This window comes from Bubalus kerabau, chromosome 4, assembly GCF_029407905.1.
Source record: "Bubalus kerabau isolate K-KA32 ecotype Philippines breed swamp buffalo chromosome 4, PCC_UOA_SB_1v2, whole genome shotgun sequence".
NCBI classification, from domain to species: domain Eukaryota; kingdom Metazoa; phylum Chordata; class Mammalia; order Artiodactyla; family Bovidae; genus Bubalus; species Bubalus kerabau.
Window position 1 is genome coordinate 17,531,062 of NC_073627.1, and position 17,223 is coordinate 17,548,284.

The 17,223-nt window shown below is 37.8% G+C and overlaps 1 protein-coding gene across 1 annotated transcript in view; it reads right to left on the bottom strand.

The window, feature by feature from the left end:
* The window catches only part of LOC129650794 (uncharacterized), a 48,974-nt gene extending 43,026 nt beyond the window's left edge, over positions 1-5,948 (bottom strand). Inside the window, exons 1-4 of the mRNA XM_055579600.1 lie at positions 5,840-5,948; positions 5,251-5,304; positions 3,451-3,549; positions 332-436 (exon numbers count right to left, since the gene is read on the bottom strand). Of these exons, the coding sequence (XP_055435575.1) occupies positions 332-436; positions 3,451-3,549; positions 5,251-5,304; positions 5,840-5,900 (319 nt within the window). The 5' untranslated portion in view covers positions 5,901-5,948. The remainder of the gene's footprint in view (positions 1-331; positions 437-3,450; positions 3,550-5,250; positions 5,305-5,839) is intronic.
* Positions 5,949-17,223: the final 11,275 nt, after the last annotated feature.

The window sequence follows — 17,223 nt, forward strand, 5'->3', positions numbered from 1 at the left end:
ATGCATGATACTAGGATGCCCGGGGCTGGTGCACTGGGATGACCCAGAGGGATGGTATGGGGAGGGAGGGTTGGAGGGGGGTTCAGGATGGGGAACACATGTACACCCGTGGCGGATTCATGTTGATGTATGGCAAAACCAATACAATATTTTAAAGTAATTAGCCTCCAATTAAAATATATAAATTTATATTAAAAAATAAAATTATGTAACACAGATTCAAACATTATTTTTGATAGGCAATGAGGTAGAGGTAATTTCAGAAATTTTCACACAATATTATTTAACAATAATATTCCCTAGATGACTACAGTTTATTAGAAATACTCACTATCAACTGGCAGATTATTCACCAGTCCTGATAGTTCTTTATCTGTGAGCTCTATTCCCATATTTCCTAGAACTGTTTCCATGTCATTGACATCAACTTCCTCTCCTTCAAAAAAAATAACAAATAGAAATGGTAACGTGAGATTTTAATGAACTATTTAATTATTCTATATAATAATGAAATCTATTATTATTTAATTATTAGCCCTAACTAAGCAATGACTTTATTAAGTTGAGTAAGTCCTGTTTGGCTACAGTTATGGCAGAAAATTGAAGTGTTTATTTCTTTAACTTTATTAATAGTAGACACAAAAGAACACAGTACATGGTAATGGATTTTCATAATTTTCTATTTGGGGATTACCAGAAAAGTAATGAAACTATTTTTATTCCTTTAACATGCATTTTTAGTAAATATTTTAGATTAATTTGGAAAAAATTAGATCATAGGACCTAACAAAATGCGACACTATGTTTTGTTGTTAAAACATTGATAAACCAAAGCCAAAGTCTAGAAATCAAATCACAATCATTTTACTAGAAAATAGCATAATTTAAAAAGAAATAGCAAGTACCAGGAAAATAGAAAATTGTATAAAGAATCAGAATCATATGCATTTGGTAACGTCTTTCTCACCTGTAACATCTTCTATTCTATCCATCACTTTTTTCAGATCAACCTTCTTATAGGCTGTTAAACACAGTTTAATCAGGGGAAAACAATAATAAGGACTCAGGAAAAAATCCATAGAATAGGGGGTGTTTTTATCTAAGAGTTATTATTACTATAAGATGACCAAGGAAAATATATACACTTAAAATGAAGATTAAACAGTAAACAATGAATGAATAACCTACAAAATGTATTACTGAAAAATAAAAATTCAAATTATGAATATAAGTTTATTTTACCTAATATTCAAGAAAATTCAGGTTATAGATAGCCCATAGAATCAACGCTGACTTTTAAAAATGTGTTGGGATGTGATTGTCTGAGAAAATGAGATTATTGCACACTGGGGCTTCCCTGGTGGCTCAGAGGTTAAAGTGTCTGCCTCTAATGTGGGAGACCTGGGTTTGATCCCTGGGTCGGGAAGATCCCCTGGAGAAGGAAATGGCAACCCACTCCAGTATTCTTGCCTGGAGAATCCCATGGACGGAGGAGCCTGGTGGGCTACAGTCCATGGGGTTGCAAAGAGTCGGACACGACTGAACCACTTAACTTTCATGGCTTCCTTCATTTTCTTGGGCTCCAAAATTACTGCAGATGGTGATTGCAGCCATGAAATCAAGACACTTGCTCCTTGGAAGAAAAGCTATGACAAACCTAGACAGAGTATTAAAAAGCAGAGACATCACTTTGCCGACAAAGTTCCACATAGTTAAAGCTATGGTTTTTCCAGTAGTCATGTACGGATGTGAGAGTTGGACCATAAAAGAAGGCTGAGCACCGAAGAATTCATGCTTTCAAACTGTGGTGCTGGAGAAGACTCTTGGGAGTCCCTCTTGGACAACAAGGAGATGAAACTAGTCAATCCTACAGGAAATCAACCCTGAATAAAATTCTTTGGAAGGACTGATGCTGAAGCTGAAGCTCCAATATTTTGGCCACCTGATGAGAAGAGTTGACTCATTGGAAAAGAATCTGATGCTGGGAAAGATTGAGGGCAAGCGGAGAAGGGGGTGACAGAAGATGAGATAGTTGGATGGCATCACTGACTTGATGGACCTGAGTTTCAGCAAACTCAGGGAGATAGTGAAGGACAGGGAAGCCAGCCATGCTGCAGTTCATGGGGTCAAAAAAGTTGGACATGACTTAGCAACTGAACAACAGCAGCAACAACAACAACATGGACTACTTTAAACTCTGAAAAAAATATATATAAAAAATAAATTTTGAAAAAATGATTGTTTTTTAAGGGTTCCTTTAAATACTTTGAAACCCAAATTATTCTACTTCAAATGGCCTATCATTATTATTCATGTAAAATTTTTCTTCCTCAATTATGAAATGGTCTAACTCTGCCAAGTCTACATTTGTCAGTGGCTTTGTGTGATTGAAGCAGTCCTTCAGAAAGTCCTTTACTTTCACTTATTTCTTGAAATTATACATCTTTTCTAATATTTGTAAGGATTGATACCTTGTGTTGCCACGTGTTGATGCAGCGGACAGATGGAGACTCGTGCTGATCTGTAAGGAATGTTTGCTAGGGGCCACCTGATGGGAAGAGCTGACTCATTTGAAAAGACCCTGATGCTAGGAAAGATTGAAGGTGGGAGAAGGGGACGACAGAGGATGAGGTGGTTGGATGGCATCACCAACTCAATGGACATGGGTTTGGGTAAACTCCGAGAGTTGGTGATGGACAGGGAGGCCTGGCACAAAGAGTCCCAACACAACTGAACAACTGAACTGAACTGAATTATGTAAGTGGTCAGTTTAGTGAATCTCTTGAAACTAAATGGTGGATAAGCACTCAGCCAAAGGCCTATCACTTGACACATCATTTGCATCCATCTCAAATTAAAAACAGAATAAATTGAGTTAAAGAAATTTAAACATACTTTTCATAACAAATTTAAAAAATACACAAACATATAAATAGTCCCTCTTTTTACTTCTTCTCACTGTCATTACCATACCTCACCATTAATAACTGCTTTCTGTATATTCTTCCAGACTTTTCCTTAGTTTACAAAAGTATACTACATATCTTTTTAGAAAATTAATAACACTATACATATTATTTTATACTTTTTTGCTACAGTGACCAAAAAAGAATGCATGAATCAATGGCTGGACAAATTGGGTTAAAGCCCGAATTGATGTCTGTAATATAAGCATCAGTGAAAAAAACACATTGCAGATCTTATTTTGTAAAAACCAGAGGAGAATAACCCCTCTCTCTTTCACTAGCACCCATTTCCAGCCCAAAATGTGTAAAGAAATAGATTACAGGCTTTAACTGGACAAAAACATGGAGCCGTGTTGTTGTTCTCCTGAAAGCTATTCAAAGGTTTTTTTGGGGGGTAACAAATAATTCAAACCTTTGAAACAGTCATAATTAATCCTGCAAACTCAACCTCTATTTAAAATCACACGTTTTCCATAATGCTCACCACTCAGAAGATCCTTCAGGTGATCAAGTTCCTCTTCCGTAAGATTGACCTCCATGGCTTCTAATGCAGTATCCAGGTTACTTACATGAACCTTTCCTCCTTAAAAACATGAAAGGAAAGGGAGAAAGGAAGAAAACTGGAATGATTCTAAAATATTTTAAAAATTCATAAATCACTTACTATCTTCAACTAACATATTATTGGTTCCCCTCATTCAGGCTTATTGAGATATACTAATAGTTGACATACAATGTTGTACAAGTTTAAGGTGTACAACATAATGATTTGACATATGTACGTACTACAAAATAATTACCAAAATAAGGATGGTTAACGCATCCACATTTCTCACAGTTATAATTTTGAGGTGAGAACTTTTGTTAAGATTTACACTATTATTAACTTTCAAAAATACTATACAATATTAACAATATTGTTAATAATAATCATTGTGCTGTACATTACATCTCTAGAACTTATTCATCTTCCAACTGGAAATTTGTATCCTTTGATCACCTTCACCCACTCCCCTCCCCACCCCCAAACCTCTGGCAACTACCAATTTTCTATTTCTATGAGTTCAGTTTTTTAAGATACCACATGTAAGTGAGATCACAAAATGTCCATCTTTTTCTCTCTGACTTATTTACTTATACCCTCTCTATTTATAGTGTTCGGAGAAGGCAATGGCACCCCCTCCAGTACTCTTGCCTGGAAAATCCCATGGACGGAGGAGTCTGGTAGGCTGCAGTCGATGGGGTTGCTAAGAGTCGGACACGACTGAGCGACTTCACTTTCACTTTTCACTTTCATGCATTGGAGAAGGAAATGGCAACCCACTCCAGTATTCTTGCCTGGAGAATCCCAGGGACAGAGGAGCCTAGTGGGCTGCCCTCTATGGGGTCGCACAGAGTTGGACACGACTGAGGCGACTTAGCAGCAGTAGCAGCAGCATTTACAGTGTTGCAGATGGTAGGATTTCTTTCTATTTTAATGGCTGAATAATATTCCATTGCATGTACACACACACACACACACACACACATACACCCCACATTTTCATTTTATTTATTCATTCAGCCATCATACCATGTCTTGGTTATGGTAAATAATGTTGCAATAAACACAAGACGGCAGATATCTCTTTGAGACAGTAACAGGTATTACTGTTACATGAATATACACTGGTAAAAGAGAATGACATCATAACCTGGTATAAATGCTAATATTTTCAAGAAAAGAACAAAACTACAATAGATTTTTCCAGCTCTTTACAAGCAGAGTTAGAATTTAAAGAGTTTAAAGCAAGAGTTAGAACTTCTCTCCTCAAACCTTAAGCACACCTGCTCAGGAAACTGTTAGGTGGGATAGGAGTTAAGCAACTATAAGGAGAGAGCACTAATCAGTACTCTTCACAAAGAAGTAGAGATTATATTTTTCCCCTCAATTCTTACTCTCAGATTGTTTTCTCTATTCGTCGTCACATCTGGAATACATGGCAAAACTTTTCCCTCTCTCCCTCTTGCCTTCCTTCCTACTCCTCCTGCTCCCTCCCTCCTTCCTTTTCTTTATCTCTTCCTTTCATCTTTCTTTTATTTGTTTATATAATTTTTTTTTCAAAAAAATTTTAAAAAATGCAATCTAACAGAGAACTTCCTTCTAAGATAAAGTAAAGATTTTTACCAGGAAAAAACACAGATGTGAGAAGAAAAACAAGAAGCAAAATAAAGTATTATAGTTTCTTGATATGAATTTAACACTTGAGGAGGATATTTCACAGGCCTAACCATGTTTGCTTACTTTTGTTACTCCTCACATCCTTCAGCAATCTGTTTTGAAATACCTTTCCATGAGCTGTAAGGAAAGGTACAATTCAGATCTCTGGAAAATTGATATAAAATTCATTGAAAAATTATAAATTGTATGATTACAAAAAGTTACATTTTAATGACGTGCTTTAAAATTTAGTCTATTTTATAGCCACAATATTGACATTTAAGAATATAAATATCTTTCACAATGGCAAACTTATCCATTACTTGGTATTAGAGACATTTATTAGCTTAACTCTCCTACAGTGCAACTCTACAAAACACATAAAAATATTTTTGCTTTATTCTACTGATGTTTCTATTTCTTTCTCTTTTATTATTTTTCATTGTTCATATTGCATACCTAATGCTGACCCAAGTGACAGTATTAGTCACTTAGGGATGACTCAAGTTGTGTTTGAGGAGATAATGATGAAATTTATTCTCAAGTCAAAAGTGCCTTTCTATTAATTTATGGCATTTTGGGGCAAAACTGTACTATTAAAAGATTAAGAGCTGCTCATGCTGACCCATAAGATCAAGTTCCCTGGGAGGCATGGTACATTCTCGTGGCTTACCATCAATGGGGAGTGTTTTCATCAGTTGCTCAAGCTCCTTATCTGTAAGCTCAATTCCCATGTCTTTTAGAACATTTTGTAGGTTACTGGAATCAATTTTTTCTCCTTTGAAAAGATGGAATATTCATAGGTAAAATTAATGTTAAGGGCCAAGCTAATTATTTCTTTTTTAAAAAATATAAATTTATTTATTTTAATTGGAGGCTAATTATTTTACAATATGTATTGGTTTTGCCATACATCAACATAAATCCACCACGGGTGTACACGTGTTCCCCATCCTGAACCCCCCTCCCACCGTCCCTCCCCATACCATCCCTCTGGGTCATCCCAGTGCACCAGCCCTGAGCATCCTATTATGCATCAAACCTGGACTGGCAACTCATTTCATACATGATATTTTACATGTTTCAATGCCATTCTCCCAAATCTTCCCACCCTCTCCCTCTCCCACAGAGTCCATAAGACTGTTCTATACATCAGTGTCTCTTTTGCTGCCTCGTACACAGGGTTATTGTTACCATCTTTCTAAATTCCATATATATGCGTTAGTATACTGTATTGGTGTTTTTCTTTCTGGCTTACTTCACTCTGTATAATAGACTCCAGTTCCATCCACCTCATTAGAACTGATTCAAATGTACTCTTTTTAATGGCTGAGTAATACTCCATTGTGTATATGTACCACAGCTTTCTTATCCATTCATCTGCTGATGGACATCTAGGTTGCTTCCATGTCCTGGCTATTATAAACCAATTATTTCAAATCATCTAAAAGTATACTTGTCCTGCAGAATGAATGATTTCCTAATAAAAAGTCAAATCAGAGCTTCCCTGGTGGCACAGTGGGTAAGAATCCACATGCCAATGAAGGGGACATGGGTTCAATCCCTAATCTGGGAAGATTCCACAAGCTGCAGAGCAACTAAGCCTGTGCATCACAACTACTGAGCCTGTGCTCTACAGCCCGTGAGCCACAACTGCTGAAGCACACATGCCTAGAGCCTGTGCTCTGCAACAAGAGAAGTCACCACAATAAGAAACTCGTGCACCTCAGTGAAGAGTAGCCTCCGCTCACAGCAACTAGAGAAAGCCCATGCAAAGCAAGGAAGACCCAGTGCAGCTGAAAATAAATAAATAGATAAATAAATTTTTTTTTTTAAAAACTAGTCATTTAAGAAAGGTCAAATCAAAAATAGATTTTGTCCCTTAATAAATGGGATATACTCCTAACTTGGAATACTTAGAATAACACCACATAGTATAGAAGCAAATCTGCTTGTACAATTATCTACAAATAGGACAAGAGATGGTTAGTACAATAAAATACATAATCATCAGAGTATAACCTATTTTACTTTATTTTGTTAAAACTATGTGATTAGCTGTTTGCAATGAAATTATGTTTAATGCTTCACTCTGCTTTTACTCTGTCCATAAATACTCATGAAATACTTTTATTGAATAAAAAACCCATCAAATATAAGACTTCTAATGAAGAAATAGTCATTTTGTTTTACTTATAAAATCCAGATAATGTTAGCTTAATCTGTTGGTCAGTAGATGAAAATATTTTATCAAAATGAACACTGAAAATATGCTAATTTATAAGTCATATATTATATATTGGGAAATACTATTAATTTTTTATCATAAACCATGATTTAGTATAAATCATTTATAATAAATTCCTACCTGCAAAAGCTTTTACTTCATCCTTCAAGGTTTTAAGGGACACTTTATTATCAACTGTAAGACAGAAAACATAACATGAATCTCATAAAATGATTTAACATAACAGAAGAACACTCTCCCCTCTCCTGATTATAACAACTAGCAATAGCACTTAATAAGTGTACTGGGCATTTCGTTAAGCATTTTAAATGGTCATTCAATAAACATTTATTCAAAATAAGCAAAGAACATGGGTTAGAAAAAATTATAAATATTAAAATTCATGCTTTCTTCAAAAATGTAAATTTGACTTTCTACCCAATAAAATATCAAATCTTATATTTGATAATGAAAAGATGGGCTATTTTGTAGAGGCCAGCTTTCTTGCCCTCAGAGTTCAAAAGACTCTTCTACTGACCATGCCACCAGTACCTGGAACAGTATATTCCCAACTTCTTTAACTTTCTCACCTCCAATCTTGATATCTTCCCCATGAAATTTCCTTTATTTCTTTCCTTCCTCTGTTAAAGGTACAAAGCTCAAAAGACGATGGTATCTAATACACTTACACTGACTGGCAGGTTTCGTGTCAGATCTTTGAGTTCCTCATTGGTGATCTTGATTCCCATGTTGCCAAGTACAGTTTCCAGGTTTTTGATGTCAACACTCCCTTAATTAGAAAGAGACAGGACTGTGAAGCAAATTTAATGATTCCAGAGAAGTTATTTTTAAGGTTTTATTTTTTTTTAATTTTATTTTATTTTTAAACTTTACATAACTGTATTAGTTTTGCCAAATATCAAAATGAATCCGCCACAGGTATACATGTGTTCCCCATCCTGAACCCTCCTCCCTCCTCCCTCCCCATTCCATCCCTCTGGGTCGTCCCAGTTGACACATATACCTTCTGAGAATCTGAGAAAGGCTGTGTATCTTACACTCCTACACAGTGCACCTGTTCTTATTTATAAACAGTGCATTAAGATTTAGAGGATGTTCTGAAGCCCTTCCATGGACCTCATAAGTGCTCATGAAACTAAAACTTTTTTTTTAAACTAAAACTTAAAACATCTGATCCACATTAAAAAATTAATTCCTTTGAATCATGATTATGTCTTTCAGCATAAAGATCAAAGATTCATTGAATCAAATATATAAAGGAAATTGACAGTGTAAATAATATTAGGATTCTTTCCTTTAGTCCAATTTGGAGAAGAAGATAACAGTAATTAGTATATGCAAGATTTTAAACAATAAATAAAATATTTTTAGACAGTTCACAGGATTAAAAAAATCTCACTACTAGCGGGAGTGAGCAAGTGGAGTAGGAAGACCCTGAGCTCACCTGCTTCCATGGGCACACTAAAATTACAACTATTTATGGAGAGGTATTTTTTTTAACTTCAAATTTCATATTGGAGTATGGTTCAGGTGTATAGCAAAGTGACTCAGTTATACATATACATGTTTCTATTCTTTTTCAAAAATTTTCCCCATTTAAGTTGTTACATAATATTGAGCAGAGTGCCTTGTGCTATATATGGTAGGTCCTTGTTGGCTATCATTTTAAACATAGCATTGTGTACACGTCAATCCCACATTTCCTAACTACCCCTACCTTTCCACCCTTCACCTCTGGTAACCATAAATTTGTTATATAAGTCTGCAAGTCATTATGGAGCAACTATTGATGAGAAACATTGGAAGATGAGCAGAAAAGATGTTCTACAATTACATATATAAAGAAGGAACTCACAATAAGATGGGTTGGAGGGGCAAAGATGTAGCAAAGTTAAGATTCATACTCCTGAATGGGAGATCCACAACTGGATGATGAATACAATTGGAGAGGTTCTCCCCAAGGTGTGAGAGGTCCTGGCCCCTGAAACTAAGAGCTAATTCATTGAAAAACAACAACTTGATAAATCTTTAGTCAGATTCATCAAGAATAAAAGAGAAGGCCCAAACCAATAAAATCAGAAATGATAAAGGAGAAGTTACAACAGATAGCAGAAAAATACAAGAGATCATATGAAATTACTACAAATAGTTACACACCAATAAAATGAACAATCTAGAAGAAATGGATAAACTCCTAGAAACATACAGTCTAATCTTCCAATACTGAGAACCAGGAAGAAATAAAAATAACAGCCCAATTACCAATAATGAAATTAATCAGTAATTAAAAATAAAACTCCCAACAAACAAAAATCTAGGACCAGATGACTTTGCAGGTGAATTTTACCAAACATTCAGAGAAGAGTTAACACCTATCCTTCTCAAACCATCCAAAAACTTGTGGAGGAAGGACTGCTTCTGAACTCATTCTACAAGGCTAGTATCACCATCATACCAAAACCAGACAAAGATATCACACAAGAAAGAAAGTTTAAAGTCAGTATCACTTATGAACATAGATGCAAAAATCCTCAACAAAATATTAGCAATCCAAGCTCAGCAATATATTAAAAGGATTATACACTATGGTCAAATGGGATTTATCCCTGGAATGTAAGAACAGTTCAATATCTGCAAACTAATCATATGACACACCACATTAACAAACTGAAGAGTAAAAATCATATGAGCAACTCAATAAATGCAGAGAAAGATTCTGAAAAAATTAACATTTATTTATGATAAAAGCTCTATACAAAGTGGCTATAGCAGAAACATAGCTCAAGATAATAATGGTTATATATGACAAACCCAGGCTTCTGTGGTAGCTCAGTTGGTAAAAAAAAAATCCATCTGCAATGCAGGTGACCCTGGTTCTATTCCTGGATTGGGAAGGATCCCTGGAGAAGAGATAGTCTACCCACTCCAGTATTCATGGGCTTCCTTGGTGGCTCAGATGGTAAAGAATCCACCTGCAATGTGGGAGACCTGGGTTCGATCCCTGGGTTGGGAAGATCCCCTGGAGGAGGGCATGGCAACCCACTCCAGTATTCTTGCCTGGAGAATCCCATGGACAGAGGAGCCAGGTGGGCTATAGTTGATGGGGTTGCAAAGAGTCAGACACGACTGAGCGACTAAGCACAGCACATGACAAGCCCATAGCTAACGTCATCCCCAACAGTGAAAAGCTGAAAGCTAAGATTAGGTACGAGACAAGGATGACCACTCTCACTACTTTTATTGAACAAAAGTATTGGAAGTTGTAGTCACTACAATCAGACAACAAAAAGAAAATAGAAGAAATCTAAGTTGGAAAGGAAGAAGTAAAACGTCACTGCTTGCAAAAGACATGTACTATACATAGAAAATTCCAGTGACATCACCAAAAAACTACTAGACCTCATCAATGAATTCTGTAAAGTTACAGGATACAAAATTAATCTACAGAAATCTATTGCATTTCTATATGCTAAAAACAGAGTATCAGAAAAAGAAATTAAGAAAGTAATCCCATTTACCACTGCATCAAAAGGAATAAAATACCTATGTATAAATCTAACTAAAGAGGTAAAAGACTTGTATTTGGAAAACTATGAGACGCTGATCAAAGAAACTGAAGATACATAAATAGATGGACAGATATACTGTGTTTGTGGATTGGAAGAGTCAATGTTGTCAAAATGGTTATATTACCCAATGCAATCTACAGATTCAATGCAATCTCTATCAAATTACCAAGGACACATATCAAGGTATATATCAAAATACCAAGGACATTTTTTCACTGAACTAGAACAAATAATTTTAAAATTTGCATGGAATCACAAAAGATCGGCAAGTCAAAACAATTTTGAGAAGGATAAAGCTGGAGGTATCACATTTCCTTATTTCAAAGTATACTACAAAGCTACAGTAATCAAAATAATAAGGTACTGGCACAATAATGGATTCATAAATCAATGGGACAGAATAGAGAACCCAGAAATGAACTCTCACTTATATGACCGAGTAATCTATGACAAAGGAGTTCAGTTCAGTTCAGTCGCTCAGTCGTGTCCGACTCTTTGCAACCCCATGAATCACAGCACGCCAGGCCTCCCTGTCCATCACCAACTCCCGGAGTTCACTCAAACTCATGTCCATCTGCCGGGAGCTGGCATATTGCATATTGAGTGCATAATGCATATTGAGTGCAGCACTTTCCACAGCATCATCTTTCAGGATCTGGAATAGCTCAACTGGAATTCTATCACTGCCGGGAGCCAGCGTGAGGAACTCCGCCCATGACAAAGGTCATGAGGAAGGAGGCTCGGCATACGCAAAGGCGGGATCGAGCCTCAGGAGTCCCCCTGGAAATTCTCAAGCATCTACCCCCCAAACCAGAGTCTGCCTACTTTCTGCTTTGTGCTTTCACCTACACCTCTGACTTTACGGGGGGCTGTCCCCCACTACCTCTCTCTGAAAAAAGAGTTAGCTTACAGCTCCAGTTAATAATTCCTGGGTGTGACAGTGTTTCAACCAAAAAACTCCTTTGGAAATCCTCTAGCCTGCCTGAATAGGTTTTTCCGGCCACATGTGATTGTTCAGAGCCTCCCAACTGTGAGAGGCAGGAGATGTTCTAAACTGCCTAAACACAGATTCCTTTGAGTAGTTAAAAGATTGGTTAGAAATTGTATTAGTGAAGGGTTTTTCACTTGTTGGGCCAATGTTTGCTGCTAAGTCTCCATACTCCTTACCTACTGTGTCCTTGGCAGTGTATTGATTGATATAATGGGTGTATAGAAATGTAAAATGCAGCTTTGTCCAATGCTTTTTTGGAGGCTGGTGCCTGACTTTGGAATAATCACCTTTAGAGAAAAATAAGTTTCTTAAAATGTTAACAGGCCTCCTGGCCAGAAGATGATGTAATTCACCTGAACTTTTGCATATGGTAAGTTTGAAAGCCTGGCTTAGATTAGGACCAGGAACTGCTGTCCTTGCATGACTCCACCCCTTCCCCCATTATCCTCTATGCATAACTTAAGATATAAAAACTACTTTGGAAAATAAAGTGCGGGCCTTGTTCACCAAAACTTGGTCTCCCCATGTCGCTCTCTCTCCCAAATTCTGGCTGAGTCTCCATCTGGAGCGCGGAACCCGCCATGCTTGCTAATTATGCCTGGGCTTCTAAGATCCGACCGGGGAGGCCTCAGTGTCTCCTCTCCTTCAGGAGAACGGAAGGACGCCTGCGGCCTACGTAAGTGGTGCAAACTTCTTGTCTTGAAGTTTTATTGGTCTCCAGCGTAAACCAAGCTACTCAGCCTCTTTTCTCCACTGAATTTTCCTACTGAGCTATCCTCATTCTATTACTCTTTGTATCCTTAATTAAGGTGTAATTAAGCAGTTGTTTCCTGACCCTCGCCTATGCCATCTCTCCTTCAAATACCCTGGATCAGCCGGGGCTGGACCCCGGCATCCATCAAGTCAGTGATGCCATCCAACCATCTCATCCTCTGTCGTCCCCTTCTCCTCCTGCCCCCAATCCCTCCCAGCATAAGAGTCTTTTCCAATGAGTCAACTTGTCGCATGAGGTGGCCAAAGTACTGGAGCTTCAGCTTTAGCATCATTCCTTCCAAAGAAATCCCAGGGCTGATCTCCTTCAGAATGGACTGCCTGGATCTCCTTGCAGTCCAAGGGACTCTCAAGAGTCTTCTCCAACACCACAGTTCAAAAGCATCAATTCTTTGGTGCTCAGCCTTCTTCACAGTCCAACTCTCACATCCATACATGACCACAGGAAAAACCATAGCCTTGACTAGATGGACCTTTGTTGGCAAAGTAATGTCTCTGCTTTTCAATATGCTATCTAGGTTGGTCATAACTTTCCTTCCAAGGAGTAAGCGTCTTTTAATTTCATGGCTGCAGTAACCATCTGCAGTGATTTTGGAGCCGAAAAAAATAAAGTCTGACACTGTTTCCACTGTTTCCCCATCTATTTCCCATGAAGTGATGGGACCGGATGCCATGATCTTCGTTTTCTGAACGTTGAGCTTTAAGCCAACTTTTTCACTCTCCACTTTCACTTTCATCAAGAGGCTTTTGAGTTCCTCTTCACTTTCTGCCATAAGGGTGGTGTCATCTGCATATCTGAGGTTATTGATATTTCTCCCAGCAATCTTGATTCCAGCTTGTGTTTCTTCCAGTTCAGCATTTCTCATGATGTACTCTGCATATAAGTGAAATAAGCAGGGTGACAATAGACAGCCTTGACGTACTCCTTTTCCTATTTGGAACCAGTCTATTGTTCCATGTCCAGTTCTAACTGTTGCTTCCTGACCGGCACACAAATTTCTCAAGAGGCAGGTCAGGTGGTCTGGTATTCCCATCTCTTTCAGAATTTTCCATAGTTTATTGTGATCCACACAGTCAAAGGCTTTGGCATAGTCAATAAAGCAGAACTCTCTTGCTTTTTCCATGATCCAGCGAATGTTGGCAATTTGATCTCTGGTTCCTCTGCCTTTTCTAAAACCAGCTTGAACATCAGGAAGTTCACGGTTCACATATTGCTGAAGCCTGGCGCATGGTGGCTGCGACAACCAGAGCACTAAGCGCAGGCGGCCAAGAGGAGCTACCCCACGTTCGAGGTCAGGGGCAGAAGCCGGGAGGACCCCATGCCCGAAGGGCGGCGGCCAAGAGGCGTTACCCCACGTCCGAGGTCAGTGGCAGCGGCCAAGAGTGCCAGGCTGCGATGGCGCAGGAACGGCCGGAGAGGAGCTACCCCGCGTCCGAAGTCAGGGGCGGCAACGAGAAGAGTTACCCCGCATCCGAGGTCAGGGGCGGCAGCCGGGAGGAGCAACCCCGTGTCCAAGGATCGTGGCTGCACCGGTGCAGGAGGGCCTAGAGGAGCTATCCCACGTTGAAGGTCAGGAAGGGAGGCGGTGAGGAGATACCCCTGGTCCAAGGTAAGGAGCAGCGGCTGCGCTTTGCTGGAGCAGCCGTGAAGAGATACCCCACGCCCAAGGTAAGAGAAACCCAAGTAAGACGGTAGGTGTTGGAAGAGGGCATCAGAGGGCAGACACACTGAAACCATACTCACAGAAAACTAGTCAATCTAATCACACTAGGACCACAGCCTTGTCTAACTCAATGAAACTAAGCCATGCCCGTGGGGCAACCCAAGATGACAAAGGAGGGAAGAATATAAAATGGGAACAATACAATTTCTTCAATAGATGGTGTTGGGAAAACATGCAAGAGAATCAAACTGGACTACTGTTTCACAGGATGTACAAAAATAAATTCAAAATGGGTTAAAGGCTTAAATGTAAGGCCTGAAACCCTAAAACTTCTAGAAGAAAACACAGGCAATAAGCTCTTCAACATAAAGTTTCAACAGTATCTTTTGGATCTGTCTCTTCAAATAAGGGAGACAAAAATATAAGCAAAAAGGGGGAAAAAATAAGCAAAAGTAAACAAATGGGACTATGTTAAACAAATGGGACTATGTTAAACAAAAAGGCTTCTGCACAGCAAAGAAAAACTATCAACCAAATGAAAAGGCCATCTACCAAGTGGAAGATGATATTTGCAAACAATATATCCAATAAGGAGTTCATATCCAAAATACACAAAGAACTCAAACAACTCAACACTAAAAAAAAAAAAAATCCAATTAAAAAAACTGAACAGAGGCTCTGAGCAGACAGTTTTGTAATCAAGACACACAGATGGCTAACAGGTATATGAGAACATGCTCAATATCACGAATCAACAGGGAAATGTAAATCAAAACCACAATGAGCTATCACCTTACACCTGTTGGAAAGCCTGTTATCAAAGAGATAAATAACAAGTGTTGGAGAGAATGTAGAGAAAAGTGAACCCTTGTACACTGTTGGCAGCAATATAAATTTGTGCAGCCACTGCGGAGAACAGTATGGAGATTCCTCAAAAAATTAAAAATAGAATTATTATATGATCTTGCTCTTCTAACTCTTGGGTATTTATCCAAAGAAAATGAAAACACTACTTAGAAAAGATGAATGCACCCCCACGTTCATTGCAGCATTATTTACAAATTTACAAATGCCAAGATATAGAAGCAACCTAAGTGCCCATCAAGAGATGATTGGATAAGAAGATGTGGGGTATATATACATATATATATATATGGAATGGAATATTACTTAGTCATAAAATATATACATATATATACAAAATGGAATATTACTCTGTCATAAAAAAAATCTTGACATTTTCAGCAACATGGATGGATCTGGAGGTATAATGCTAAGTGAAATAAGTCAGACAAAGAAAGAGAAATATTGTATGATTTCACTTATATGAGAAATCTAAAAAACAAAACAAACAAATATAACAAAACAAAAACAGAGTATTAGACACAGAACAAAGAGACGGTTGCCAGAGGAGACAGTGGTAGGGAATAAAACAAATAGACAAGGGAGATTAATAGGAACAAACTTTCAGTTGCAAAATATATATATATATATATATATATATATATATATATATGTCACAGGGCATTAAATGTACAGAGTGGGGAATACAGTAAATAACTATGTAATGTTTTCATATGGCGACATGACTTATTGTGGTGATCACTTAAAAATGAACAGAAATATTCAATCACTATATTGTGTAACAAGAACAAACACAGTTTTGTAGGTCAGTTATACTTCAAAAACAAACACATTCATAGGAAAACAGATCTGATTTGTGGTTACCAGGGGCAAGGTGTGGAAGGAAAGGAAATATGATGAAGGCAGTCAAAAGGTACAACTTTCAATTATTATGTAAATAAGTATGAGGGATGTAATATACAATATGATAAATACAATGAGCACTGTAGCCCACCAGATTCCTCTGTCCATGGGATTCTCCAGGCAAGGATACTGGGTGGGTTGCCATTTCCTACTCTAATAGCACTGTGTGCTGTGCTTAGTCGCTCAGTCATGTCCAACTCTTTACAGTCCCATGAACTGTAGCCCTCTGTCCATGGGGCTTCTCCAGGCAGGAGTTACAGGAGTGGGTTGCCATGCCCTTCTCCAGGGGATGTTCCCAACCCAGGGATCGAACTCAGGTCTCCTGCCTTGCAGGAGGATTCTAGTACTGCCTGAGCCACCAGGGAAACCCAAGAATATTGGAGTGGGTAGCCTATCCTTTCTCCAGGTAATCTTCTCAGGGAATTGAACTGGGCTCTCCTGCATTGCAGGTGGATTCTTTACCAGCTGAGCTACCAGGGAAGCCCATAGTTAACATTACTGAACGTTATACACGAAAATTGCTAAGAATGCCTAAAATTTCTGATCACAAGGAAATTTTTTCTATTTTCTTAATTTTGTAACTACATGAGATGATAGATGTTCACTAAACTTACTGTGGTAACCATTTCTTGATGTATGTAAGTCAAATCATTATGCTGAACACAAACTTATACAGTAACTCTATGTCAATTATATCTCAATAAAACTGGAAGAAAAAAAGATTTCACTATTACTACTAATGATAATGATAGCTAATCTTTATGGAGATTTTTTTTTTTTGGTACCAGGCACCATACAAAACATTTCATTTTTTTGTCATTTAATCTCAGAGATATAACAGTTAACTGAAATTTCTGTATAAATAGTTCATCTTTTTCTTTTTTGCAAGTAACTATTTCCTCCCCAAATAAATGCTGAGAGTGTGGGATACATTTCTAAGCAACATGGTTGATTACCTTGTTAAATAAAAAGAAATCTGTTTTTTTTAGAAATGACATGGACTCTATATAAACAAGGAGTGGCAAGATTAATAACGAAGTGATTAGA